Genomic DNA, 25,335 nt, shown 5'->3' with positions numbered 1-25,335 from the left:
CTTGGGCAGACGAGGGCTTCGACGGGGAGCTGTAGAGCCGCGCTGGTCTGGGGAGACGCTGACGTGAGCACGACACCAAAGTCGTCTCCAGCTTGCGTGCAGTCCGGGGCAGCATTTTGACAGAAAACACAGAAAACGCGAGAACAAAATGGGGGCAGACGCGAGCTGCAACGAGTAATAAAAAGAAAAAGAAAATTGGCGTCGGCACTCTCCGCTCAGGGGACATCCGCCCGCGTCGGCATCCGGATCCTCACCAGCCTCCTGAGATGAGCATACGCGCACCAAGAAAGGGCGAGAACTACGAGCTCAGCGTCGACCTCAACTCAGAGTACAGAGAAAAGAGAAAAGATGCCATTAAACGCGTCATAGCATCCATGACTGTAGGAAAAGGTATGTCTCTCCTAGTCTTCGTTGTCCTTGGCTCACAGTCCCAGATGTCAGCGGTCTCTTCCCCGACGTCCTCAAGAACATGCAGACAGACGACCTCGAGCAGAAAAAGCTCGTCTACCTCTATCTCATGAACTACGCAAAGACACAGCCCGAGCTCGTCATCCTCGCAGTCAACACCTTCGTCAAGGACTCAGAGGACCCCAACCCCCTCGTCCGCGCACTCGCCATCCGCACCATGGGCTGCCTCAGGGCAGAAAAGATCATCGACTACCTCTGCGATCCCCTCAGGCGCGCCCTGTCCGACGACAACCCCTACGTCCGCAAGACCGCTGCCCTCTGCGTCGCCAAGCTCTACGATCTCAAGCCCGAGCTCGCGATCGAGAACGGCTTCCTCGAGCAGCTGCACGAGATGATCGGCGACAGCAACCCCATGGTGCGCACCCCCTCCCGCTAGCCTACCCCCGCCCCCCACCCGCGCTAAACTCACCCCCGTGATGCGTTGCAGGTCGTCGCCAACACCGTCGCCGCCCTCACCGATATCAACGCCGCTGCGACCGCCCACCAGATCCCGCCCGACGACCCCGCCCACTTCGACATCACCTCCGCCGTCCTCACCAAGCTCCTCATCGCCCTCAACGAGTGCTCCGAGTGGGGCCGCGTCGCCATCCTCAACGCCCTCGCACGCTACACCGCCCAGGATGACAAGGAGTCAGAGCACATCTGCGAGCGCGTCGTCCCGCAGTTCCAGCACGTCAACGGCGCCGTCGTCCTCGCCGCGATGAAGGTCGTCATGATCCACATGCGCGCCGTGCACCGCGAGGACCTCGTCAAGCAGCTCGTGCGCAAGATGGCGCCGCCGCTCGTGACGCTGCTCAGCTCCCCGCCCGAGGTGCAGTGGGTCGCGCTCAAGAACATCAACTTGCTGCTGCAGAAGCGCGCGGATCTGCTCACGAGCGAGATGCGCGTGTTTTTCTGCAAGTACAACGATCCGCTGTACGTCAAGGTCGAGAAGCTGGACATCATGGTGCGCCTCGCGAACGACAACAACGTCGATGCGCTGTTGAGCGAGCTGAAGGAGTGCGTTTGCCCTTTTATGCCGTTCGCGGGATGGGACTGACGATAGGGAGCATAGGTACGCGTCCGAGGTCGACGTCGACTTTGTGCGCAAGAGCATCAAGGCGATCGGGCAGACCGCTATCCAGATCGAGTCAGCCGCCGAGCGCTGCGTCAACGTCCTCCTCGAGCTCATCGACACGCGCGTCAGCTACGTCGTCCAGGAGGCCGTCGTCGTCATGAAGGTCGGTCCGCGCTCCCATTTTAAACTTGGAGTTGATAGCTGACGCGGCGCACAGGACATATTCCGCAAGTACCCGTCGACGTACGAGGGCGTGATCCCGACGCTGTGCGCGAACCTCGACGAACTCGACGAGCCCGAGGCGAAGGCGTCGCTCATCTGGATCATCGGCGAGTACGCGGAGAAGATCGAGAATGCGGACGAGCTGCTCGGTGTGTTTGTCGATACGTTCACGGAGGAGTCGTATCAGGTGTGCTTCGTCCTTTCCTTCCATGAGGAAGGCAGACTAATGAACCGCGCGAACAGGTGCAGCTGCAGACCCTCACGGCGGTCGTCAAGCTCTTCCTCAAGAAGCCGGACTCGTCGCAGGGCATTGTCCAGCGTGTGCTCACGACCGCGACCAAGGACTGCGACTCGCCGGACGTGAGAGACCGCGCGTACATCTACTGGCGGCTGCTTTCCACTGACCCTGGCGCTGCCAAGGTGCGTTTCCCTCCCTCCCTACTCCGCCCCCTTCGCTCCCCTCCCGTTCACTCGGCAATTCACGGGCGACTGACGCATGTTCACATGCACAGGCGGTAGTGCTCGCGCACCGCCCGCCAATATCGGTCCCGCAGACGACGGTGTCGCCCGCGCTGCTCGAGGAGCTGCTCGGCGACCTGTCGAGCCTCGCGAGCGTGTACCACAAACCCGCGGAGACGTTTATCGGGCACGGGCGGGTCGGCGCGGATTCGCTGCAGCGGAAGGCTACCGAGTGCGTATCCCCTCTCTCTCATCTCTTTCTTGGTTTCTTCGCTTTCCCCGTTCTTCTCCTTGTGCTTTCTTTGTTTTGAGCGCGTTTTTGCCGTTACGTCTCTCCCTCTTATAAATGCGACGCTCACGAGACCCCCCACCGGCAACACAGAGTGGACGACCGCGCCGCCGCGCAGCGCGCGCTGCAGACCGTCGCGGCCGGCCAGCAAGCCGAGAACCTGCTCGACTTCGACGACGAGCCAGCGCAAGCCGCCAACGGCGATTCCTCATTGTTATCGTCATCGTCATCATCAGGGCTCGCGGCGACGCAGATTCTCCCGCACACGCCAGCGGCTGCGAACCTCCTCGCGGGGACATCGGCGAACCCGCTCGACGATCTGGTGTCGATATTTGGCGGGATGAATGCCGGAGCTGGGTTTGGATCTGGTTCTGGTTCTGGGGGAGGAGGGGCAGGGAGGGGGAGCGCGAGTGCGGATGGGATTATGGGCGGGTTGGGGTCGCCTGGGGTGCTGTCGCCTACGCATACGGGCGTGACGAGTCCGTCGGCAGGGACGATGTCACCGACGGGAACGGGGGCGGGGCCGGGGGCGCAGAAGCCGCAGGACGATTTGTTGGGTCTGTTTTGAGCGTTGGGGCTGGCGGTGGGTGGGGCGGGTGTACTTAGATGGGGATGCACATGGGATAGGAGGGGATGTGGATTTCATGTTGTTTGCTGTACGCTTTACACGATTTTCTTTCGAATAATTTTAATGGTCATGATACTTCTCGTCCATGAGGGATTAAGGCGAGCCATCCTGCCTTGGCTTGTCGCTGTATAGCATACCAGACGCTAAATAGGATGTTCAAAAGGTACGAAAGAGTTATAAGAGAATTATTGTCGAATGTCTCATCCTTTGGGATCTGACTCGCCACCGCCGTCGTCCTCGACACCGACATTCTCAACATATTTCTGAGTGTTCTCTTCCGCTGTGCCCTCCCATCTCATGGTCTCCGTCTGCCATGCCTTCCAACTGGGCATCGTCCGCTGGGTCGACATCAATTGGCCGATCAGCTCAGGCGAAGGCGCAGAAAGGAAGAGTTGAGGACCAGACTCAGGAGCAGTATCGGGTGACGGTGAATATCTATTTGCAGACAGTGCGTGAAGCCCCTGGTGAGGTCCGGAAGGCTGCGGCGGGGCCTCTCGCTTGAACGTGAACGATTCTCCTCCGTCTTCCGCCTCGTTCACCACACCGGAAGTGAGCATCCACTCCTGCCAATGTCCGGATATCGGGACAGCGGGCGATGGTTGCAGAAAGTTCTTCCCGCGGACCATGTATTCGTGGACGAGCAGCAGAAGAGGGAGCGGTGAGCGCTTGTCTTTTGGGTCGAGTGCGACGGCTTTGCCGTGGAACTGCTCATCGGAGAAAGCACCGTAGCTATCGAAGTGAACGAAGATATACTTCCCAAGCTAATTCACTGTCAATGGATAGAACAAAGACAGAGGGAGTGGGACTCACCTTAGGCTCATAGCGAATGAAGAATATCAACGCATCGAATGCTATGTGATGATTCGGACACATTGTCAACCCGTTACGGGGTTCATGTTCAGGCGACGCTTTGGCACCCGCTGGAATCCATCCTACCGGTTGGAGATGAGCCCACTAGAAAGAACATTAGTGGTTCCGCGCATCAATTCAGCTGCACATAGGACGGACCTCTCTGAGATTCGAGCGAGGAACAATATAGCAATGTTGCAGCGATGAGCCGTGCCCGCAGACTATACATAACTTTTCCCCAAGGAACTGATCGCGCTCATCTAGGCCTGTATTGAATGCTGTAGTGTCAGAGCGTCCCGACTCTGTCTCAACGGGACGAGCAAGTTCTGCGGGCGGCGATGATGCGGTATAGGGAAGAGGATAGGAGGTAAGGTGAGACATGGCGACGAGCGAAAGCTATATTTTATGTGATGTATCAGCCGAAATGCAAGACTGGGTATGTGGTTAACCTCTCATACCAGCTTGTTTTGCTAGCGATTTGGACCAAGTGGGAGGGGATATAGCGACAGCTGCGACATGACAATCCAGAGCGCTGTCATATGGGGCTTGATATAGGGGTTACTCTCGGCAAGCGGGAGCCGGCCCTAAGCATACGCGCTTACGCGATAATTGACGCGTCTTGCCAACGCGCGTCGACGAGTCCAACATTGAAATATTGGTCTCTCGCCTCTCTCATGCCTTCTCTTTAAACTGCTTCACTTCCTTCCTTGAGCTTCCAATTCGATGCATGCTTTGCTAAGTTCAGAATCAATCACCTCGGGGGATGACATCTATGACATTGACCGTCCGAGCCCAGCCGGGCAAAGCACCTCTACTACGTTTCCACCTCTGGCATTGAAGCGAGCACGAGAATTGGATCCGAACAAGGCTCGCTGCGCAGTCACGAACACGCGAAAGGACGTGGTGACCTGCCCTTTGCTCCCGTTGAATTCAGGCGATAGAACTGTACGCCCGCGCTACCCGATAATTGACGCGTCTTGACGCGTATTTGCTTCGTGGATTTTTTTTCGAAGGAGTTTATGTACCCGCGAGTATACAAACCGAAATTAAAGGCGAGACAGTGACAAGAAAACATTCCAGGGCTTTGAGAAATTTGACCGTTCATTCTGACTTGTGATCCCAGTACATGGTGACATTTTCTTTACAAATGTTCATCGACACCCGATGCCATACAACAAAGTGACCAGGCAACTCGCAACCTCATGCCTTCCCCTCCCCCTTCTTCTTCTTGAGGAACACTTGAAGCTTCCAATCGTGGAGGAACAACCTTCGCATCGTGTCAAGGTATTTAGCTGCATCGGGTATCCCATCCTCATGACCATGATAAGAATCAAGGATACTTTGAAGTAATTCGTACAGGGCGGCCTGTTCCTTCAAGTTATCTATATGGATGAACTTGCGCATAGCGTCAAATATCACTAGGTGAGGGGGGACATGGCTCTCGATGGGTGGAATGTCAGAGTATGGGAACGTGAAGCACTGTCTGTGCTCATAACAATCTCGGGTTTCCTGGCCACCTTCTGAAGTTGACGGAACAGTCTCTGTCGTGACGTGGTAACGATCGATTGGCGCCCTCATTTTTGGATGCGGTAGGAAGTAGTACTCATATGTGCGACGTTGTTTGCGAGGCGCGAACTCCTAGGAATCATATCGGTATTAGAATGTCAACAGAGGTTATTAAGAATAGTCTACTTCGGTTATGCTTATTGCTCCGGGCTTTCCCCGCTGTCCCGACACTTCGACAATGCGCTTCAGTGTGTCAGGCTTTGGTATCAGCATCCATTCAAAACCGTCATAAAGAATATGGATGTCGGCCCGTACTGTCGTAACCGTGAACCCTTTGCTTGGAACGGGAATGAGATTAGTGAACATACAAAAAAACATGTTCCACCGGCTATTGATATCGAAATCATCTCCCCAGGCCTTAGATAACGGATAGTTCTGCTGAAAACAGGTTGAAACGACGCATATAAGCGTTGATGTTGAGCATACGGCGTAATCGCGACTCACTTTTTTTTCTATCTTATAATGGGAGTTTGCAACTAGGTGACAGCCATGGATGCATTTCCCACTGACATTGGTAAGTAGGCAGCGGTCGCCAGCAGGTGCAAGTTCGATCGCTAATCGTCTTTGCTGCACAGATCTTGAGTCTGACTGTTTTTCTGGTGTTATATACAAGTTCGGGATATCCATCGGGAGATTTTTTAACCACTCGTCCGTATTATCCGCCTGTAAACTGGCGGCAGTGCCAGATTGTGGTTTCATGGTGGGGGTCCTGGGTTCGTTGATACTTTGCACATCACTATTGATCTATGGGTAATATTAGTGAGAATACTAGCAGGCATCATAGGGAATTGAGGGACTTGCATCTTGAGCGCTGGTTGAGCTATTTAATGCCCCTGCTTCTGAGGCAGGTGCGTCGCTGTCACGATAGTCGTTACGATCCAAAGCGAAAGCAGAAGCCAACGAAGGGAGCGTCGCTCTACTACTGCTGTATGTTGGCCGCCCTGTTGATTGAATCTGCACGCCCGGATAAACATCAATGAATGCATAAACAGCAATCGAGACTTACGCCACGGCGAGCATCACCTTGCCTAGCATCGTAAGATACTATTCTATCTGATGGAGTTCGTGAAGCGGATCCCGCTCTGATTTCCGTAGGGCTAGAGGACCGTTCATGAATACGACGTTTCCTAGACCGACTGGAGGAGCCCTTTGAGGTTTGGGAGCCGGCCATAGGGAAGCGAGAAAGGTGTTAAGGTCAGAGTTATCGGGAGGGAGGACGATGGGCTTTTATGCGCCTGGTGCCGGAAGCTTGGGTCTGTGGACATGTAGGACTCTGGGACAGGATCTTCACTGATTGCTCCGTTCAGTCTGACCCGGTGAGGTGGCTCTATATATTTTCACTGTCCTCGTCGGTCCTCTTTCCGTTAATACGTACATTGCATGACACCAGAGCCATCAATCGTAGCGTAATGTGATGACGCCCTCTTCAAAAGCTGTGGCATGTTCCGCATCGGGTTGTCTCCTAGACGCACGGCGTCAAGATTATCAAGAGGCCGCCTGCGAGGACCGAGTCAGCTGAGATGTGTTTCCAGTAAAGGGTTGGCATACGTCTAATAAGAAGAGGGGAGCGAGCGTCTGAGCCATAACGGACCTACGAAGTCCCGCAACGAGGTAGTCGGAGTTACATATCACACCGTCACCTGAAGAGAACGTAGAGATCGCTCCAAGAAGATGACCATAATCAGCTTATCGTGGTAAACAGCCGTATGTGGAGGCCGTAGATTGATATAAGACCGTTGATAGGGCGCCCTAGCCTGCCTTAGCACTAATCGCTTTGCTTGCTTCGCGATCTTCGCACATTGGACCTAATCAAACTGTCAAGTTTGGAAACACGAACACAAAATAGTGATGTCGCACGGCCATGATGTAGCCGACCAGATGGTGTTGATAAGGTTTCGCAGCTCAGCAACCTTCTGGTTAGGAGCAGACCACTAATAACTTGAAACCACATTAATGACACAGTACAGAACCTTAACGTGACAGCATTTGGCGCTTACCAATTATTTCGAACATAAAGCAAGCTCAAGGTTGGATGACCCAAAACTGTCCATTCTGCCGTATGTTGAGGTAGCGATATTCCTCAGACAAACAGAGAAATGGCTAGATCTAGAGGAACTTATTGAGCTTTTGAAATTTTAATTGCAAGTTGGTTGGTCGGGCTTTATTGATCTAGTCATATTTGCAGCTGTTTGTCGCCGCTTGATATCACGTGCCAGTACACAACCTGCTGCGGTCAACTGACATTCCTTGGATATGACGCTCGACGTTTGTTTCTACTTCCAACGTTAACAGGCTCCCCTTGGGTTTGATATTGAATGCTCTGCACGCTAGATTCCGGATCTGTTACATCAGGGGATGATATCTACGATGCCCGTCGCCGAACTTCAAATGGCTCTGAAAGCGCGTTTGCCCACCTAGCAAACAACACACCCACCTTCCCTTCTCTTGCATTGAAACGGGCTCAAGAGATTGACCCGAATGGGGCTCGTTGTGCAGTTACAAACACGCGAAACGACATAGTGACCTGCCCCCTGCTCCCCTTGACTTCGGATGACAAAACTGTGCGTCATGCATTACCTCATCCCTGCTTTACTCTTTCAACTGAACTCGCCATCAGCTCACTCAGCTCGAATATGCGTGGGGGATGGGATGGCGAAGGCTGGACGTTAGTAGTCCTTTCAACGCCTTGTTCGGTTCGTGACCCTCCTTTGGTCGCATGGACGTTCCATCCTGATCATACTGAACTAGTCACAAAGGAATGGCGTCAGCAATTTGTCGACAATCGATGGCTTTTGTTCCCTGAACCACATGTCATTCTGTCATTGCTGAAGTTAGCTAAAGAGCAGAACCCGGTGAAGCTTAACAAGGTGCGCAAGCACTAAGGCACCTTATTGGCGCCTTGGGCTCACTCTTTCACAAAGTACTTTCAACAGCAAGCGACTTTCAAATACTACCCTGTTCCCCAGCCCTCGCTTCGAGACGAGGTCATCGTCGAGAAGCCATATCGTGGCGGTGCCCATACTGTTCACACATATCCGTTCGCAACTCTTGGTCCAATCGTCACTCACGTACGGCCCCATTTCGTCGTAGAAAACACGTATGCAAAGTACTCAGCGGTGAAGGGCTACGAATCTCACGAAGTGACGGAGGCTTTCCAGGCTGTTCTCGATATGCACTACCCGGGGCATGGTTACGAGGCAGTCACCTTATTTTTTAACCTTTCGCAGGTCTCAAATAAGTGGGCAAGACGTGAAGTCGCTCCTACCTTCAGGCGCCACGTTCGTGCGTCTAGACGACTTATGCCAGTGTACAGAATGGCTTCTGAGTGGGGGACCGAAAGCACCGTCTCCGAGTCAAAGGAAACAGAACCGTTCGACCGCATCGAGTGGATCAAGGGCATCGCGCGATGGCAGGTCGGGGCTACATTGGAGGCTGATGTCGACGGGTGGGAATTAAACGTGTTCAACGATACCCAGGTCGCCGACTACAGGTCTGAGCCGGAGCTTGTCTTCAAATCGAGTCCCACAGATATGTGGCACAGCTGGCGTCCGTCATGGCAGCGCGATTCTAAAGGGAACCATCTGAAGGACAGCACATACTTCTCTAGCAACGACTGGGCTGCACTCGAATTTCGTGTCCTTTTGCCCTGTGCACGGCCCGGGGATTGATACCATCGGTTTCCTTGTAGACGGCTCAAACTCCTTGTATGATTTGATATCCTGTAAGATACCCTCGACTAGTCCCCTAATATCTCGCGTCAACCCTGTTTTAGTTACAGCTTTTGTTTCAATGCTATCTATGTTCACAAGATAGAGACTGTTGCGTTCCCCCGTTGAAAGGGCAATACACTAGGACCAAGGTATGTCTAGCCGATACGTATTGACATGTGAGGTCACTTACAGCTTCATTCGAATCAGCTTCGTAGAACGCTAAATATGAATCTTCGCTGGCTTTTCCATCACCACTGCTCACAATCCCTCCAGCGTGCAGTAGGTTTACTCCCTTCAATCGGTCATACGGGGACTGTGCAGCAACTTAGTAACTGTGAAACGATCAAAAGGTCGGGTTTCTCCGTGCTGACTATCATGATGCCGGCGGCATTGAGGGGTTTCGTAAGTTGCTCGATCTCTCTTGAGTAGTCTTGAGTGCTTGACGCAGCGGATAGGTCTTTTGAGTGGTAATGCGGAGGTTTAGGTACTCCTGTTCGCTGACAGCGCTTTGAGGTACTACAATGCCATCCAAGTACTACATAATGACTGAGAGCCGGTAAGCGCTGTGTACTGATCCGTCAGAAACGGGCGGAATGCTTCTTTACCGGCTTACAAGTTCCAACAGGGTCAAGCCATCGCTAACGGCTAATAATGTCTCTCGGGGCCTAATCCAGATCATGGTGTGGGCCAGGCGCGGAATGTCGCTGTACGCAGAACAGTCATGTTCATTGGTGTATGTACATCCAGAAAAAACATGCCAGCTTTGGTTTTCTCGCTTTCTCCAGCCCAAGTTCTCGCCACGTCACCTTTGACACGCACTGCCTGGTCCCATTCCCGACGCTCAAAGTGCTGCACAAGCCAAGCCGCAACGCGTGTACAGTTAATCACGATCCTCCATCTCTCAAATCGAGGTGCGTTGGTTGTGGGACTCTACATTAGCAACGGCTACTAATTGTTCACCGCATCATTTCATATCCATTAGAATTGGGTTCTGTAAGGGCGGCCCGTTGGCAGTTCGACTCGCTCCGTTGATGCGAAAACGATGGCTCGCCGCCGGTCATCGTCCACAATCAACTGATTCCGTTTGTGCACAAGGTTGCCTCGGGCAACTATTGCAAACAAATAAGGCGGCTATCTCTCGACAACACTCTTGTTCGCCTCGAGCCATCACTACCTATAGCATAGTGCCGCTCAAAATTAGCACAAATCTCAATCAATCCTCCAGCTTTTCTGACGCCGAACTTTGAGTACATCAGCCCGTGCACGCCTCCTATTGGGACATGCCACTGGCTTGCCCACCGGCGCACACAGCAGGCTTGCCCGCGCGCTGGCCAGGTACTGCCATCGCACACTCAGCGTGGCTTCTGGCATGATACCACCCTGCACCTCTGACATGTAGCGAAGGGATATGCATGGCCGCACCGGAAGCATAACCCGGTGCCGCAACCCCGAGGTGTTTGCCCGTGCGCGCGCATGTGTTTCGATATGCAGTTTGGAAAGACCAGGACTAGTTTTATGACCTCGGATTGTCGTTTTGGTAAGACGGCATCGCTGGACGACGTGTGTTAGTAGGGGATCTTGCTACAGCACAGAGGTGCGTGCGTATTTTCTGTTACCACCCATGCAATGTGCATGGCCATTTTGTTCCCCAGGATACTGTCCCGTGTACCTCAATTGATGGCGCCAGCTGCTTTGTGAGTCTTGCTTGCAGATTCTCATCCATGTTGTGCGCAGGGGGGAGGCAAGGTGATGCTGGTGAGTGTCCTTCAAAGAACTACGGCTGGCGAGTTTAGCGGGTAGGCTTCTGCGTTATAAAAGCTGAGGAAGAGCAGCCTGTGGTAGCATCGCAAAAACAACCGACCACCGACACTTTACGCCATGCGCCACTCTTTCGTTGTTGTTGCGTTTGCTCTCGTGCACGGTGCCGCTGCCCAGCAGATTCAGGACGTCGTATGTGTATCTTGCTTCTCCGGACTTCATTGCCCCTGACAGGTACGTCTACACATCTTAGTGGCAAACTACCTGGGACAGGTCCTCCTTGATCGCGTCCATGCCCCCTGCCAGTGCTATTGCATTCGGGACTCCTGGAGCGGCCGCGGCTGCAGACATCCAAGTCGATGACACCCAAGTTTACCAGACGATCCAGGGCTTTGGCGCGACACTGAGTATGTCACTGCTCGGTTTACATGTAACGTCCTGGCTGACACGGCCTTCTAGCGGACTCTTCAGCTAAATTGCTGGACGGCCTGAAGGTATGGAGTATTTATCCAGATTATCAGGCAAAGTCCTGACGACATTTGTAGACGGACAACTCCGATGAGTATTGGAAGCTCATGGACTACATGTTCAGTAGTGAGATCAGCTTGCTTGCTGCTCAAGCAATCGTCCATTTCTCACTCACGACAGTCACCGCCGATGGTGCCAATTCCGAATGCTGCACTGTCTTACGTCCGAGTTCCCCTCGGTGCTTCGGACTTCTCCGCCTCAGGTAGGCTCTCTGGAGTAATTCAGCAGCATGGCACTCTTTGATTGCGCCTTCATAGTCTACAGTTTCGACGATACAGCCGGCGACACAGGCTTGTCGGATTAACTTCACCATCGACGCCGCACCAGCTTACCTCTTCTCGACGCTCACCGATATCATGTCGGTAAACAGCGCGGTGAGGTTCCATTTAGTGCCGTGGTCTCTAGTAAGTCAACAATTTACTTGTTGCATTATAATACTAAGAATTACTGCAGTGTATAGCTGGCTTGGATGAAGACTCCAGCAAACGCCGATGGGGGCTCGTTGATGCGGATGTCAACGATTGTGGGTCCTCCCTGAATTCCTGATAGCTTTAGCGAAGTCGCTGATTGTCCGCTTTGCTGGTAAGACGCACAGTTCATTGTTGATGCACGTTGATGCTCTGACTGGATTCCAGGGCAAGAACATCACTGTATTTGCTGTCGGCATCCAGAACGAACCAGAGAACTCGGACACCACGTACCCGAGCACAAGCATGCCTGTCGCCACCGAGGCCGCTGTCGGCGAGGCGCTCAGGCCGCTGATGAACAGTGCGGGCTTCACCGGTGCACTCGACAATCCGTTGATCAGCCTCTCAGCACCTCCGAGAACTTTGCAGAAAACAGATCCATACAAATCTAGCCTTTGTATAGTAAGTACAACAATTTCTTCTGTATTTATCTCTTCCGATCTTCTCTTGTACACGCACCCCCGCATAACAGGAATAACTTATGCCCAGGCACACAGAAGTCAAAGCTCTCACTCCACACTCTACGTCTAGTGATAGTAGGTCATTTGACGATGTTTAGAGCTTGGACGAGCCAACGAAGGAGACACCCTGGAAGATAGAAGGAGAGTCGTGAGCACGGGCCGTCCGACAGCACGCAGTGAAATCGAGAAGTAGGACAAGACGTACCTTCTCAATGTTGGTCTTGAGGTCACCGAGAGCAGCCTCGACGAGCTTCTTCTCGGAGTCATCAAGCGAACCGAGGCCGTTGATCTTCTTGACACCCTCGGGCTAAACCAACGCACAACCAACATCAGATCACCAGAGTCTCTCCGAGGACATGGACAAGGTATGGGTTCAACCCCAGGAAAGAAACTCACGCCAAGCTCAACGGGCGCCGAGAAGTACTCGAGGTCGCCAATGATACCGCTGAGTGCCTTCGCACCCGTGGAGTCGGCGGCGAGGTTGACGTACGTGGGCGCGACGATGCCTGTCTCGCCCTTGGCCGCGCGGAGAACCTTGCCTGCGAACTCGGCGCCCGCAAACGCCATGGAGAGCGTCGCGCTGCCCGCGCCGTCTTTGGCCTTGACGACCTCGTCGCCGCCGAACTGGATGCGGTTGATCAGAGCGGCGCGCGCATCGCCAGTAAGGGAGGCGGGGAGCGGGTGCGAGGATTGCGAGAGGATGGGGACGATCTACGATGCCAAGGTCATGTCATGGTTGTGAGACTGGGTGGAGTAGAGGCAGGGGAGAAGGGAATGTGAGATAGAATGGGACATACGGTGATACCGCTGTGGCCACCGACGACGGGGACGGTAACTGAGGTGGCGAGACCGCGGTCGCCGATGATCTCAGAAACGAACGTCGATGCACGGACGACGTCGAGGGTCGTCACACCGAAGAGCCTGCACGCATATATGCGGATAAGAATCCTCATACACGTAGAAAACCGAAAAGATCGGAAGGGGTGTAATGCACCTCTTGGGGTCGAAGACACCCTTGTTCTTGAAGACCTCGGCCACGATGGGGACGGTCGAATTAACGGGGTTCGAAATGACAAGGACGAATGCCTTGGGGGCGTGCTCGGCGATGCCGGTGGCGAGATCGCGAACGATGCCAGCGTTGATCTAAAACAACAGGCTATCAGCCAACTATGTTTGAGGCTACGCCAGAAGGAGCTTGTGCGTACCTTGAAGAGATCATCACTGCAGACCATCCCCAAGAGTCAGCACACCGCGAAACCAGAGCGTTTACGCTATCTATCTTGCTCACCGAGTCATCTGTTCGCCACCACACCATTCTCATCAGCTACATGCTTCGCTGTATCGCAGATAACAAGCAGCGGACTACTCACACCAGGCTTGCGCGGGATACCAGCGGGAATGACAACGATGTTGGCGCCCGTGAGCGTCTTCTTGAGGCCATCGTCGGCGGGCAGGTATCCCTCGACCTTGGCGGGGGTCGCGATGTGCGAGAGGTCGACGGCGACACCGGGCGCGTTGACGATATCGTACAGGCTCAGCTACAAACATCGCCGCACGCATATAGTATGTTAGGGGCCTGCGAGATATCGGCACGATGAGACGGAGAATGCACACCTCGGTGATGAGCGGGTTGGACTTGAGTAGGAGGGACAAGGGCTGGCCGATACCGCCTGCAGCGCGTCAGCTTCCTCGTCGTCGCCGTCGGCGTTCATTATCAAGAGATGCATACCTGCAGCGCCGAGAACAACAGCCTTCATTTTTGCGAGAGTGGTGCAGGTGGTGGGATGGGGATGAGGGGAAGAGGTGCAGTTGGGCAAGTCGGTTGGAGTTTTCCGCCCCGAACGTCGCGATATACCCCAAGATTAGATGCATAATCTCGCACGTGATAGCTGCCCTCGGACACCCTCACTTGCCCCATGCTCACTTCACCTCCGACTGTAGGCGTCGGCCTTCCGACGACTCCACGCGCAATCCGCGCACGTCAGACGATCCATCCATGTTGATTGTGGCGATTGTGGGTGATAATAGCCAGCATCGTATGCTTGTTGATCGGCATTAAGCAGAAATCAGCAGCAAAGATTACCAGAGGATGATTGCGTCGGCGGCCGATCAACTTGGTGGATGTCAGACGGAAGTAAATGCAGCTCGGGCCCCAAACGGACCGGTAAGCAAGAGAGCAGCGTGATAATAAAATCAGATTTACATGCAAATCATCAAGTACAATACATAACATGTTCATGTCAATAGCTAATATACAGTAATTAGAAGTGTACGCTAATGTTTTCGTCAACAAAGATCATAAGATCCTCCGTTTGATTGTGCAATTCGCAGTTTCATACCGTCTATCACTTGTCTCCACGTCCGATCCGCCCAAACGTCCAAGGGCTGCAACAAAACAAGAAAAAGGAAATAGAAAAGCGCCCAAAGATACGCTCAAAGCTCATCGGCGGTCTGCTTGATCTTTTCCCCGGCCTTCTTCCCAGTTTCCTTCGCCTCGCCCTTGACCGACTTTGCATATCCCTCGGCCTCACCTTTCTTCGACTTCCCGTATCCCTCTACCTTACCTTTCTTCTCCTTCGTATACCCCTCCGCCTGACCCTTCTTCTCCTTCGCATAACCTTCCGCCTGACCTTTCTTCTCCGAACCCCATCCGTACGCATCATCCCTCTTCTTCTCCGCGTACTCAGCACCCTCGGTCGCAGTGCCTGTCAACAGCTCATAGATCCGTGCGATCTTCTCTTCGGTCGCCTCCACACCGCTGTTCACGAGCTCCGCGATCTTCTCGTACATCGTCTCCGCGCGCGACTGAGTCTGTACCCACCGGATGCGCGTCTCCTGCAAGAGGCCAGGGCGAGATGTGGGCAAAGCATCTTCGGAGATACCGCGCTCGCGGAGGTATGCACGCAAGCGGGCGTCGGGCCAGGCGAGATATTGTGTAGTCGAAGCGGCAACGCCGTGATACCTAACATTTCGTTTAGGTTGTGTGAGCTTATAGATATGATCGACGAAGCATACTTGGGCTGGATCAACTTGATAAGCTGGTCGCGCTTCTTTCCAGCTGCGGTCTTCTCATCAACAATATTGTTCTGTACGAGCCATTTGCGAATGTCCGAGTCGCTCCACGCGGACCAGATTGTCTCCGGTGAGCTCGTGTAGTTCTCCCTGTGCTCGCTACCGGTGAGGTTGAGAAGTGACATACACGAAAGCTGAATAAACCTACTCGAGAAGCTTAAGCAATTCGTCACGCTTCTTTTGCGCATTGCTCTTGATGATGCCGTGATCAACGAGCCACGCCTTGAGCTTCGAGTCATCCCAGGAGGTCCAGACATAGTCGGGTGCGCCGTAGTAGTACTTCTTCATCTCTCCGACGAGGGTCGAGCGAGAGCTCGTATCCGAAGGCTCAAGGAGGTTGTGGGCAATCAACCATTCGCGCTAAAACAAGAATAGGAGTTGTGAACTTTCCTGTCTGCTAAAGGTACAGGACAGAAACACCCACCATGTACGAATCGCTCCAACTCTCCCAAACGGGATCAGACGCCTTGTTGTACTGGTCGCGCATGAGTCGGAGAAGGTCAGAGTGCGTCGAGGTATCTTTGGCCTCGACGACACCCTTCTTCTCGAGGTAGTCGCGTAGCTTGTTATCGTCCCACGTCGAATATACATAGTCCTTGGTATCATCCAGCGCCTGCGCGGCGTCGTTGGTCGCTTGCGCCGCAAAGCTGCTTGCGCTCTTACTCGCGCCATAAACTGCGCCCGTCGCCTCCGAATAGGCACTCCCTGCGCTCGCACCGGCGAGAGAAGAGTAATACGACGCCGCGTCGGTGTATGACCGGTACCGCTGCTTCGCTAAGAGAACGAGCTCTTCGCGCGGGCCGGAGGGTGCAACGACGCCGTGCTCAAGGAGCCACTGACGCAGGGTGGACTCGTCCCAGGTGTCGAACGATGAGTCGCGGAGGTCGTTGAACGAGTGCTGCGCCTTGGTGTACTGGTCGTACGTCCAGTCGCGACTCGCGTCTGCGTACTGCTTTCCCTGGTCGGAGTAGTGCGCCCAGTTGGATGCTACGAGGTCGTGGAGCTCTTTCTGGGAGTAGGATTTGGGCGTCTGGATACCATGGAGGTCAAGCCACGCCTTGAGCTGCGGTTGGGACCACTTGGAGTACTCGGGGTCGGAGCCGAACCAGGAGGCCTGGACGGAGACGGCGAGGAGGCAGGTAGCGTAGAGCAGAGATACACGCATGATTTTTCGTGGGCTGAAGTTGGGGAAAAGTGAGAGAGGATCAAAGGGAATGTCGAGGACTATATAGGAGGACGTTAGGTGACATCATTCTGCATTGAGGCGCGCTCTATGACGCCATCATGCCATAGGTTTCCTCCCCTCCAGGCCAAGCCTCAATGGACTCTCCATTCATTGACCTACCCGCCAGAGCGCACCACCTTACCCGGAGCGTCATTAGCCCCTTCGACGTGGAGATGCTGCTGCCTCATCGTGCACGCTGCGGATTTTGTTGACGAAAGTCAATGCGAGAGCGCGAATTGCCAATTTGGCAATCAAACCCCCACATCTGCACAGCCACACGCGCTTCTTCCTTCTATACGCTCATGTCGTTCCCGCCACTGTCGGGACCACATTGCATTGAATCACTCTCTACGCAACGTCTAAACCACAGAATACCACGACAAAGATGGATCAGGAGCGCACGCTGAAGCTATCACAGGGTTGGCACGACTGCGAACACGTTACCCGCGGCGCATGTGTTCATGCCTCTCGCGTGCATGAAACGTACAGTACGATAACCACCTTCCCGTGAAACATTATACCAAGCACTGGACATAGCGCCGGATACAGGCTTAGCGCTGACTACAGACGCGTCACAAATGCCTGACATATGGCTAGCATGCAATATGTCCTGTACCCAAGTCCAGCTTTCGTTCATTTCCAAGGATATCGTCGCCACCCCGGCAACTTGCATGGTAACCTTAAGCTCTTTGAGACGCAGGCCCATGGGAATGCGCACGTACGCAACTCCGGACTTATCAGACGAATCCCAAGCAAGCAGCAACTCCGCTATTGCCACTGCGAGCCTTATCTTCGTCTTGTGACTGATGCCTGGTTATACTTAGATCGGTGCTCCAGGTAGTGTCAATGTGAAAAGTATACATAGGGCGCATATCTCTTCATCTCTGCTCTTGCGCGCGGTTCCTCACAGCTATTTTGTCATGTCTGACCAGACCTACTCAGAGTTCAAGCCTCTTCTCGGTGCGTCTGTGGCTAGCGTTTGAAGCTGTTCCTGAGCTTAACTTGGCATAGACCAGAGTGTAGGGTACGGCGTAGTCGTTGGTACGCGCTAGATAATCATTTCGAAGTGAACCCGATATGAATACATCCTCGTAGGAGTTGGCTTCTTCTTCGCCTTCGTCATGCTAGTCTTGACCACGCTGCAACGCAAATTCTTCCGCTTCTCGCCTTCTTCCTCGGAAGAGTTTACAGTAAGTATCCCAATCATGTGCCTTTGCCCCCGACTCATCGAGTTTGGGCCCCTTCATAAAGAGCGCTTCGCGAAGTGTTAAAGCAAGTCCTCTGTAATCATCTTTCAGCTCTTTTCCGCTGACATTGTATTGTCCCCGTCCGTGTAGCCAGGCCTTGTGTGCTGTGGGATGTGAGGGAACAACAATCTGGAGGTAACGAGTAACGTTGGAACCTGATCCGACCTTTATACAGCGTCAGTGCCTGGACATGGAGTGCTACCCTTCTTCAGTCCTCCACAGCAGCCTACACATTCGGTAAGCCAGTATAGCTATCATTCCCTTCCCGTGACTCGGTTTATACGCTGCGTAAAGGTGTTAGCGGTCCATGGTGAGCAGACGTTAGCACGGATAACACCGTCAAAGCGTCGACTCAAATGTTTGATCTAGGTGGTATGGAGTGGGCGGAACGATCCAGGTCGCGATGTTTGGCATGGTCGCCTCAAAGGTCAAGATGAACGCCAACGGAGCACATACCTTCCTCGAGGTAACATCCCATTCATTCCACAAACATACTTTCCTCAACATCCGGACACGCGCTAGATCGCCAAAGCGCGCTTCGGCACAGGCGTACACCTCCTTTTCACTTTCTACGGCTTCCTCTGCGTCCTCATAGTCTGCGGCTCGCTCCTCCGTGCGTCTCTTTCTCCTAGTGCGATCCGCCCATTGCCGCTGATCTGTGTTCAAAATGCAGTCGGCGGCGCGGCGACCGTAAATGCGCTCACGGGGATGAACATCATCGCAGCGTGTTTTCTCCTCCCCATCGGCATCGCGGTGTACGTCATCTTCGGCGGCCTCCGCGCGACGTTCATCTGCGACTGGAGCCACACGATTATCCTCTTCGTCATCATCTACACGTTTATCTTTCGCGCTTAGTGCGTCTTGTCTCGCCTCCTTCTCCTTGTTTGTGTCGGCATCTGAGCTGATACGGGTGTGTGCTGCGCGGGAAGTGGGACGTCGCCCGAGCTTGGGAGCGTTTCTCGCCTCTATGAGCTGCTGCAGCAGGCGTCGGCCGAGACGCCCGTGGTTGGCAACCATGATGGTAGTTACATGACGATGAAGTCGAACCAGGGACTCGTTTTCGGAGCGGCGACTATCGTGTCGGGGTTTGCTGGGGTATTTTGTGATCAAGGTAGGCGGCCGCCTCCCCTTTCTTGCACTGGAAACGACATCTGACGAAAACAATACATGTCAGGATATTGGCAGCGGGTGATGACATCTTGCTATAGGCGTGCGCTCCTTCATAAGCTGATATAAAATACGAGCAGGCGATAGCAAGTCATCCGCAATCAACAACAAAGGCATACGTGAGTATCCGAGAATTGCTCCAAGCTCTCCGGCATATGGGTATTGACCGAACTAGATGCTTGGTGGCTTATCATGGTTTGCTGTCCCGTGGGCATTTGCATCGTGCATGGGTCTGAGCGCTCGTGCGCTCGTCAACAATGTCCGCTGTTTCTTTTGTCTTCTTGCCCGCTATGTGTAATATGACGGTATTCCAGCCAAAATTCCCCACGTACCCTTCGCCACTCTCGCCCGATCAATCGAGTGCAGGTTTAGCTGCACCTGCTGCAGCATCTGTGCTCATGGGGAAGGGGGGTGCTGTCGCCGTGTTGTTAGTTGTTTTGTGGGTATTCGTGTGCATTTAGCGTGTACGGCACTTACTGACGACGGCATGTCAACAGCATGGCTGTGACTTCCGCCGCTAGCGCAGAGTTGATCGGGGTCTCGAGTTTATTGTACGCGACTGCGTTTCTTCAAGCTGCGCGGATGGCTGATTTTGTGTTTTCGTAGCTCTTATGAGTGAGCGATCCACCAGTCTGATAAAACACACTTACATTGAGCAGCATATATCGAACTTACTTCCGGCCTCGTGCAACTGGTGAGGAGATTGTCCGAGCCTCCCATTACTTCATCTGCTTCTGGGCAGTATGGATGGGCTGTTGGGCCACTATCGTGGGTGTCTTATCCTAGCCCTGGGCTTTGCAAATATCGAGTTGACCCGTGTTTGCTAGCTGAACGCAGGAAACATTGACCTCGGATGGGTAAGTGGCGAGGTTGAAGTATTGTCTGCCTCAACATGCTGACCTGCTGTCCCGTCGAAGCTGTTTTACGTGCAGTAAATAAACACACCGCCTACCGTTTGCGCATCTAACGCGAATTTAGAGGCGTAATACTGAGCCCTGCGGTCATCCCAATTGCCCTCACCATATCCTGGTCCAAGCTCACCGAAGCCGGCGTCTTCTGCGGTGCGGTTGGCGGCGCCGTGCTAGGCATGATCGCATGGATGATCGGCTGCTGGAAAATATACGGTAAGAATGTACACTTACATTGTTTCCTTTAGCTCACGCGCTGAGTCTAGGCGCCATTACTATCCCCAACCTCGCCGAACCCTACTCCGCGGTATGCAGCGGACTCACCGGACTCCTGTTTTCGGGCCTTCTGACGGTGGTTGTATCTCTTCTGAGTCAGTTGTGCATACATCCTCTTGGCAAGGGTTCTAGCGCTGCGCCACTGACATATTGACATATTTTTATTGCGTGCGGTGTTATGTCCAGAGCCGGCAAATTTTGACTTTGCGGCGACACGGGCGATCAAGACGCTCGATGCATTGCCTGACACAAGCTCTGACCACGACGTCGAGTGCTCAGACGGGGCTGTCAACGTCAAAGATGGTGCTTCGGATCGATTAGATGGAAAACAAAGTTCGCATCTCAAGGATATCGAGAAGAATGTCGAAGTGCATGCTAGCGAGGCACATCCGGAAAACTTGGACAACGCGGAGATGGCGACTCTGGAAAGAGTTTTCAAAAAGGCGCTTATCTATTCGTCCATACTCACGTTCATCGTCGTGATCCTCGGTCAGTTTCGGCGTCTATACGATCGACACGCGAGCACTGACTTTAACCGTTGCTCAGTACCTATCCCGATGTTCTTCTCTCAATACGTCTTTAGCGAGAGGTTCTTTACCTTCTGGATAGCCTGCACGATGTAAGTGCCGAAATATTTTCTACATTGTCGACGAGTAGCTCACCTAGCATTCGCATCCAGAATTTGGGCACTCTGTAGCGGAACATTCTGCATAATCCTCCCGCTGGTGGAGTCGCGTCATGAGATGGTGTTCATCCTGCGGGAGACATACCGAGCCTTGCGATAGAGTCTGATAGAGTTCCCGACACATCACTTTAAATTCGAGCTAGAACGCGGGTCAAGCGTGGTCATATGTCGCGTAGCTATTGTGGTCGCAATCACACCTGCAACACGTTTCGCGGTACCAAGCGTCACTGGCGTTCCCTCTCTTTTGTCTGGTGTCCTGATGCAGTAAGGGAGTGAGACACGCTTATTGTCTTGCAGGGTGCTCGGTGCCTAACCCGGATGCCCGATCCGGACTCGGCTGATGCCGCTGTTTCCGAATAAGGGAATAGTGTCGGTCCTCTATTGTCTCGACGTTCGCGCTGTTTCCTAATCCGTTCTTTTGTCAAGACAATTGTGGTCCTGCTACTCATCGACCCGGTCCACTGTGAACTCGTTCGCTTTAGTCCTCATCTCTATATAACGCCTTGCGAAAAATGAACATGTCTACGCATCATCTGCACGCTTCGTCGTCTCTCTGCAGCTCTCAAAACTTCTCCCTTTGTCGGAGGTCACCCCAGCTAGCTATCTAGCCCCAGCGATACCTTCGAGCTAGTCAACCCCTGCTTAGCAGACCATCCTTCGTCCGTTTCCTCGAATGCACGCTCTGCTCTCTACCTTCACCGGCCGTCCGAGACGCAGCGACGACTCAAGCAGCCAAGCATCCTGCGCAGACCTCGTACCCATGCGCAACCCCTCTCTCTCCACTCCCGGCCAGTCTGCGGCATCCCAGCCGTCCACCAGTGGCACCCACAATCAGCCACCGTCTGGCACACCTCCCCCGTTCAACCCCGCCGCACCCCCCATTGCATCGTCACCCATCTCGCCACCGCCACCAGCCCACTACTCTCCGATGCAGGCTCGCGAAGACGAGCTGACGGACTTTTTCGGCGGGAGACGGTTCCGGACGCCGCCCCGCTCGGCCGCGCCACCACCATACGAGCCTCGGCTCTCCGACGAAGAATCGGAGAAGCTCCCGAGCTACACCGAGTGCTGGTCACAGGAGCCAGCCACGGTCGCGCGCTATCTGTTTTACTATGGTTTCTGTACGTCTACCCCATCCCTCCCTCCCTCTACATCTACTGACGGCTGTTCCTTACTTCTAGTCTTCCCGCTCTTCTGGATAATAGGAATCGTATTCCTCTACTCGCCCCTGAGGGCGAGTCCAGATTGGGAGTCTGGCAAGACGCAAGAAGAAAAAGACCAGATCATGAAGCAGATGCGCGCCGAGGAGTCCAAGTGGGCTCGGCGGTGTCTCTACGCCTTCGCCGTGGAGGTTGCCATCCTCGTGGTGGTCATCATTGCAGTCTGTGTTGTGAAGTTCCGGTGATAACTTACGCGCTCGATGTACGCACGATATTTAATGCGACGAGATAGTACAGTTTGTACGATGAGACGTTTTCATTATTAGCTGTATTCTAGATATACCACGGGGCATTTTCTGTAATGTAGGCCTGTAGTAGACTTGTTCTTTGGGCGCTGGAATCACAAAGGATTTATCACGAACAACTACGCCGTTTTCTCCACTTTCTTATCATGCAAGTTGAGGACGTTGAAAGAGCTGTTGTAGCGCTTCTAATATCCGCATTCCGTAGTGATTCTGACGTATATAGTGGTTCTATGCAAATTACAATCCTTGCACAATCCACAAATACTTTCCAATATGAGACGGCCCGAATTATCCGAGAAAACGTGGGGAAGAGAAGCGCCTCCAGTTAGCTATGACGTTCTCCATATTCCACATCGACATCATCCTGCGGTGCAACACTGAGCGCACCTGCGTCAGCCTTACCCAATGCTCTCCACAACCGATCAATGCGCGCGATATTTAGTTTCGCTGCGTTTCTTAGGATTTTCCGACATTGCCCTTGCATTTTGTACACCCGTACCATCACCAAACAACGCTGAACATGTCCCTCCCCATCAGCAGCTTGAATCATGGCGACATCGACGAGCCCGTCCGTGCGACGGTGAGGCAGGAGACTACCACAGTCACGGTCGAAACCGCTCCTGGTAGGTCCACTGCGCAAGACCCATGCAGGCCGAGGTGTTCATGCCACACGTCTTACCATCAGCTTCCGCTGTGGATGCAATCGACTTCAACAACATGAGTGAGGGTGAGAGCTGAGCCCATCTGCCTCCTATACTCTTCAGTGCTTACGGACAGTGATGCAGACGACGCCAGAAGGCTGATGTCCAAGGAGCATAAGGAGCTCGGCTACAGGCCACCTCCCGGCTCGCTCGCTGCGCAGGCCCAAGCGGCGGCAGCGAAGCAATCTGGTCGCCCGGGTCTTGGGCGCTTGGACTCGGAGCTCCTGAATACGGTCGCTAGAGAGGACGCAGAACTAGTCAGGTACGTCTTGTACTTTGCGTTGTTACTCGCATAGCCAAGTGTGAGCCTTGACCTGACCTAACCGAACATCGCCGCAGGGCCCGCACAGAGGGCGCCTCCGGTATTCAAGGCGTTGACATCACCGATCTAGCGGAAGGTTAGCAAACGTGGCGTCCCTTCATGTCAGTGTCAGCCCCTGACCACAGGATCGCATCCACATAGGCGACGCCCGCAAGCTTGTCTCAGTAGAACACCGCGCGCTTGGGTACAACCCTCCTCGGGGCTCCCTGGCCGCCGAAGCCCAGCGGCACGCCGCGAAGCATCCTTCGCTCGCCGGCCGGCGCTATGACTCGGATGTGCTTACCCAGGCGGCACTCAACGACGCCATCGATGTCGAGGAGCGGCAGCCGCGGGGCGCAGAGCGTACCGAGGTCGAGACGGTCCGGGTGCTGGGAAACACGGAGTTGTCTCCTAACGTGGGTTTTGAGATTGATGAGGGCTTTGTGCACGGTGCTTAAGCTTAAATAATGAAGCCACCCTACAGGCTCGATCTCAATATTTAGAACAGAACATTGTACGATTAAATCGACGAGATCGAGGGAGCACCATGTGTAAGTGCCATGTAACAATAATAATCAGTCAGCACACTCTATATCCTGGGAGAATGAAATCCACCTCCATACGATGCTACATGTTATCGACCCCCTATCGTCGAACCCGGTCTCGAGAAGTTGTGTTTCGTGACGTCGTGACGTAAGTCGGCGAAAAGTTGGCTTGCCGTCTGCATACAAGTTACACCCTGCAGCGGCGCGCTGCTGTCCGAGTTCTCCGCCTCTTTAGCTATAGCCTCCAGTGGCCCTATCGGAAGAACGTCGGTGCCTACCTATGCAACAAAGGCCGCGGAGCTGCACTGGTTGATGCAGATGGTCGAAGCCTGGAGGGAACGGTCGTGCCGTTGACCATGTCAATTGAACAGGAGCAAGTTTTCAGGCTGAAGGGAGCCCTAGGGAGGCCGATCCTGGGATCGTCGGACACGCTATGCATTGGCAGCGTATGGCAGACCATGACACGCCTCGTCCTGCTGGCATCACTACGCGATAAACGCCTCGGCAAATGGCAACGATCTCCAACTTTTTTCACTGGGTGCTTTCAAAAGTTCTCAGATGACGTCGACATCCGAACGAAAGGTAAACGCCGCTCAAGCCTCTCACTGGCACCGTCCCGACACAACCGTGCGCATTCAAGCTTAAAATCTTCCCTGAGGTATGTTTTCACACCGATCTGCCCTCTTTGGTGTAATCTCTATTTCCAGGGACCCTAGATAGAACGCGTTGCATCGCTCTTCAGGGTTACGTATAGCGCTCTTGTGTTTCTGCTACGCGATATGAAGACAATGTGCGCAGGCTGTCCTCCCTTTGAGGTGGGGAACGACCCTGCTAAAGGTCTACCCAAGGTTGCAATATGGTATATGCCAACCCTAGCTATATGCGAATTGCGTAGCCATGTGGCCACTGATCCGATGACGGACTCGACGCTACTCGACGGCCGATTGGACCAAGTGTCACTGGTCCGGGACAAGTTCGCGTACGGATGTGCCAGTGCGCGGGTAGTACAGTATGCGAACAGGTCTCCATCGGTCTCCAATGTGCAATGTGGTCACCCTGGTGCATGGTGACGGCGACCTGCATTACGGCTACGCTAACGCAGTAGCCCACTGCCGTACGGGTATCAAAGGGTGTGCATGTACCAAGTGCGGGCCGTGCCATCTATATTACAATCTGGCCCGTCCGTCCCGCACAGGGATGCGAAGGACGTCCAGTCGGTACCTTCAGGCAGCCCAAGTGAGACCCGAGATCCATCGCAAAGCTAGTGAGAGCGCTTGAGAA

The 25,335-nt window shown here is 53.8% G+C and overlaps 9 protein-coding genes across 9 annotated transcripts; 6 read left to right on the top strand and 3 right to left on the bottom strand.

Moving 5' to 3' along the window:
- Nucleotides 1-266: 266 nt before the first annotated feature.
- CONPUDRAFT_130173 (Adaptor protein complex beta subunit) lies at nt 267-4,444 on the top strand (the record flags this gene model as incomplete). Its single annotated transcript, XM_007774977.1, has 11 exons — nt 267-390; nt 435-823; nt 896-1,467; nt 1,523-1,688; nt 1,743-1,934; nt 1,991-2,167; nt 2,260-2,438; nt 2,589-3,884; nt 3,934-4,077; nt 4,132-4,368; nt 4,431-4,444. The coding sequence occupies 8 exons, from the start codon at nt 267-269 to the stop codon at nt 3,061-3,063; spliced, it is 2,274 nt and encodes a 757-aa protein (XP_007773167.1). The 3' UTR covers nt 3,064-3,884; nt 3,934-4,077; nt 4,132-4,368; nt 4,431-4,444.
- Nucleotides 4,445-5,074: 630 nt separating this feature from the next.
- Nucleotides 5,075-7,464, bottom strand: CONPUDRAFT_139484 (uncharacterized protein). The gene is made up of 8 exons (XM_007774976.1): nt 7,396-7,464; nt 7,087-7,343; nt 6,545-7,035; nt 6,340-6,492; nt 5,983-6,282; nt 5,847-5,916; nt 5,665-5,792; nt 5,075-5,610 (listed from the first exon to the last, which is right to left on the bottom strand). The coding sequence occupies exons 3-8, from the start codon at nt 6,707-6,709 to the stop codon at nt 5,173-5,175; spliced, it is 1,254 nt and encodes a 417-aa protein (XP_007773166.1). The 5' UTR covers nt 6,710-7,035; nt 7,087-7,343; nt 7,396-7,464; the 3' UTR covers nt 5,075-5,172.
- Nucleotides 7,465-7,837: 373 nt separating this feature from the next.
- Nucleotides 7,838-9,344, top strand: CONPUDRAFT_84710 (uncharacterized protein). The gene is made up of 4 exons (XM_007774975.1): nt 7,838-8,099; nt 8,156-8,231; nt 8,287-8,405; nt 8,460-9,344. The coding sequence occupies exons 1-4, from the start codon at nt 7,854-7,856 to the stop codon at nt 9,204-9,206; spliced, it is 1,188 nt and encodes a 395-aa protein (XP_007773165.1). The 5' UTR covers nt 7,838-7,853; the 3' UTR covers nt 9,207-9,344.
- Nucleotides 9,345-11,126: 1,782 nt separating this feature from the next.
- CONPUDRAFT_157994 (glycoside hydrolase family 30 protein) lies at nt 11,127-12,393 on the top strand (the record flags this gene model as incomplete). Its single annotated transcript, XM_007774974.1, has 9 exons — nt 11,127-11,198; nt 11,260-11,413; nt 11,466-11,500; nt 11,552-11,632; nt 11,655-11,736; nt 11,799-11,938; nt 11,995-12,057; nt 12,122-12,317; nt 12,371-12,393. The coding sequence occupies 9 exons, from the start codon at nt 11,127-11,129 to the stop codon at nt 12,391-12,393; spliced, it is 846 nt and encodes a 281-aa protein (XP_007773164.1).
- A 163-nt stretch (nt 12,394-12,556) lies between these two features.
- On the bottom strand, nt 12,557-14,219 carry CONPUDRAFT_157993 (NAD-malate dehydrogenase; the record flags this gene model as incomplete). Its single annotated transcript, XM_007774973.1, has 10 exons — nt 12,557-12,589; nt 12,668-12,769; nt 12,859-13,173; nt 13,260-13,383; nt 13,457-13,605; nt 13,668-13,683; nt 13,751-13,758; nt 13,833-14,000; nt 14,077-14,132; nt 14,192-14,219. The coding sequence occupies 10 exons, from the start codon at nt 14,217-14,219 to the stop codon at nt 12,557-12,559; spliced, it is 999 nt and encodes a 332-aa protein (XP_007773163.1).
- A 606-nt stretch (nt 14,220-14,825) lies between these two features.
- CONPUDRAFT_110475 (uncharacterized protein) lies at nt 14,826-16,699 on the bottom strand (the record flags this gene model as incomplete). Its single annotated transcript, XM_007774972.1, has 4 exons — nt 14,826-15,424; nt 15,478-15,624; nt 15,683-15,894; nt 15,959-16,699. The coding sequence occupies 4 exons, from the start codon at nt 16,697-16,699 to the stop codon at nt 14,896-14,898; spliced, it is 1,629 nt and encodes a 542-aa protein (XP_007773162.1). The 3' UTR covers nt 14,826-14,895.
- A 980-nt stretch (nt 16,700-17,679) lies between these two features.
- On the top strand, nt 17,680-21,142 carry CONPUDRAFT_168580 (Na+/solute symporter; the record flags this gene model as incomplete). Its single annotated transcript, XM_007774971.1, has 24 exons — nt 17,680-17,719; nt 17,771-17,800; nt 17,855-17,949; nt 18,097-18,119; nt 18,182-18,243; nt 18,301-18,316; nt 18,376-18,472; nt 18,529-18,619; nt 18,680-18,860; nt 18,936-19,117; nt 19,181-19,194; nt 19,254-19,292; nt 19,349-19,432; nt 19,488-19,612; nt 19,671-19,724; nt 19,780-19,788; nt 19,833-19,941; nt 20,001-20,030; nt 20,091-20,104; nt 20,152-20,297; nt 20,348-20,452; nt 20,544-20,846; nt 20,904-20,976; nt 21,037-21,142. The coding sequence occupies 24 exons, from the start codon at nt 17,680-17,682 to the stop codon at nt 21,140-21,142; spliced, it is 2,028 nt and encodes a 675-aa protein (XP_007773161.1).
- A 573-nt stretch (nt 21,143-21,715) lies between these two features.
- Nucleotides 21,716-22,447, top strand: CONPUDRAFT_76401 (uncharacterized protein; the record flags this gene model as incomplete). Its single annotated transcript, XM_007774749.1, has 2 exons — nt 21,716-22,163; nt 22,224-22,447. 2 exons carry the CDS (start codon nt 21,716-21,718, stop codon nt 22,445-22,447), a joined length of 672 nt encoding a protein of 223 aa, XP_007772939.1.
- A 574-nt stretch (nt 22,448-23,021) lies between these two features.
- CONPUDRAFT_168578 (uncharacterized protein) lies at nt 23,022-23,967 on the top strand (the record flags this gene model as incomplete). Its single annotated transcript, XM_007774970.1, has 5 exons — nt 23,022-23,130; nt 23,193-23,234; nt 23,293-23,470; nt 23,548-23,606; nt 23,672-23,967. Exons 1-5 carry the CDS (start codon nt 23,028-23,030, stop codon nt 23,965-23,967), a joined length of 678 nt encoding a protein of 225 aa, XP_007773160.1. The 5' UTR covers nt 23,022-23,027.
- Between the last annotated feature and the right edge of the window lie 1,368 nt (nt 23,968-25,335).

The sequence above is a fragment of the Coniophora puteana genome (genome assembly GCF_000271625.1).
Source record: "Coniophora puteana RWD-64-598 SS2 unplaced genomic scaffold CONPUscaffold_13, whole genome shotgun sequence".
Classification (NCBI taxonomy): domain Eukaryota; kingdom Fungi; phylum Basidiomycota; class Agaricomycetes; order Boletales; family Coniophoraceae; genus Coniophora; species Coniophora puteana.
Note: the sequence above shows the minus strand (reverse complement) of the source record. Positions and strands in the feature narration are given on the sequence as shown.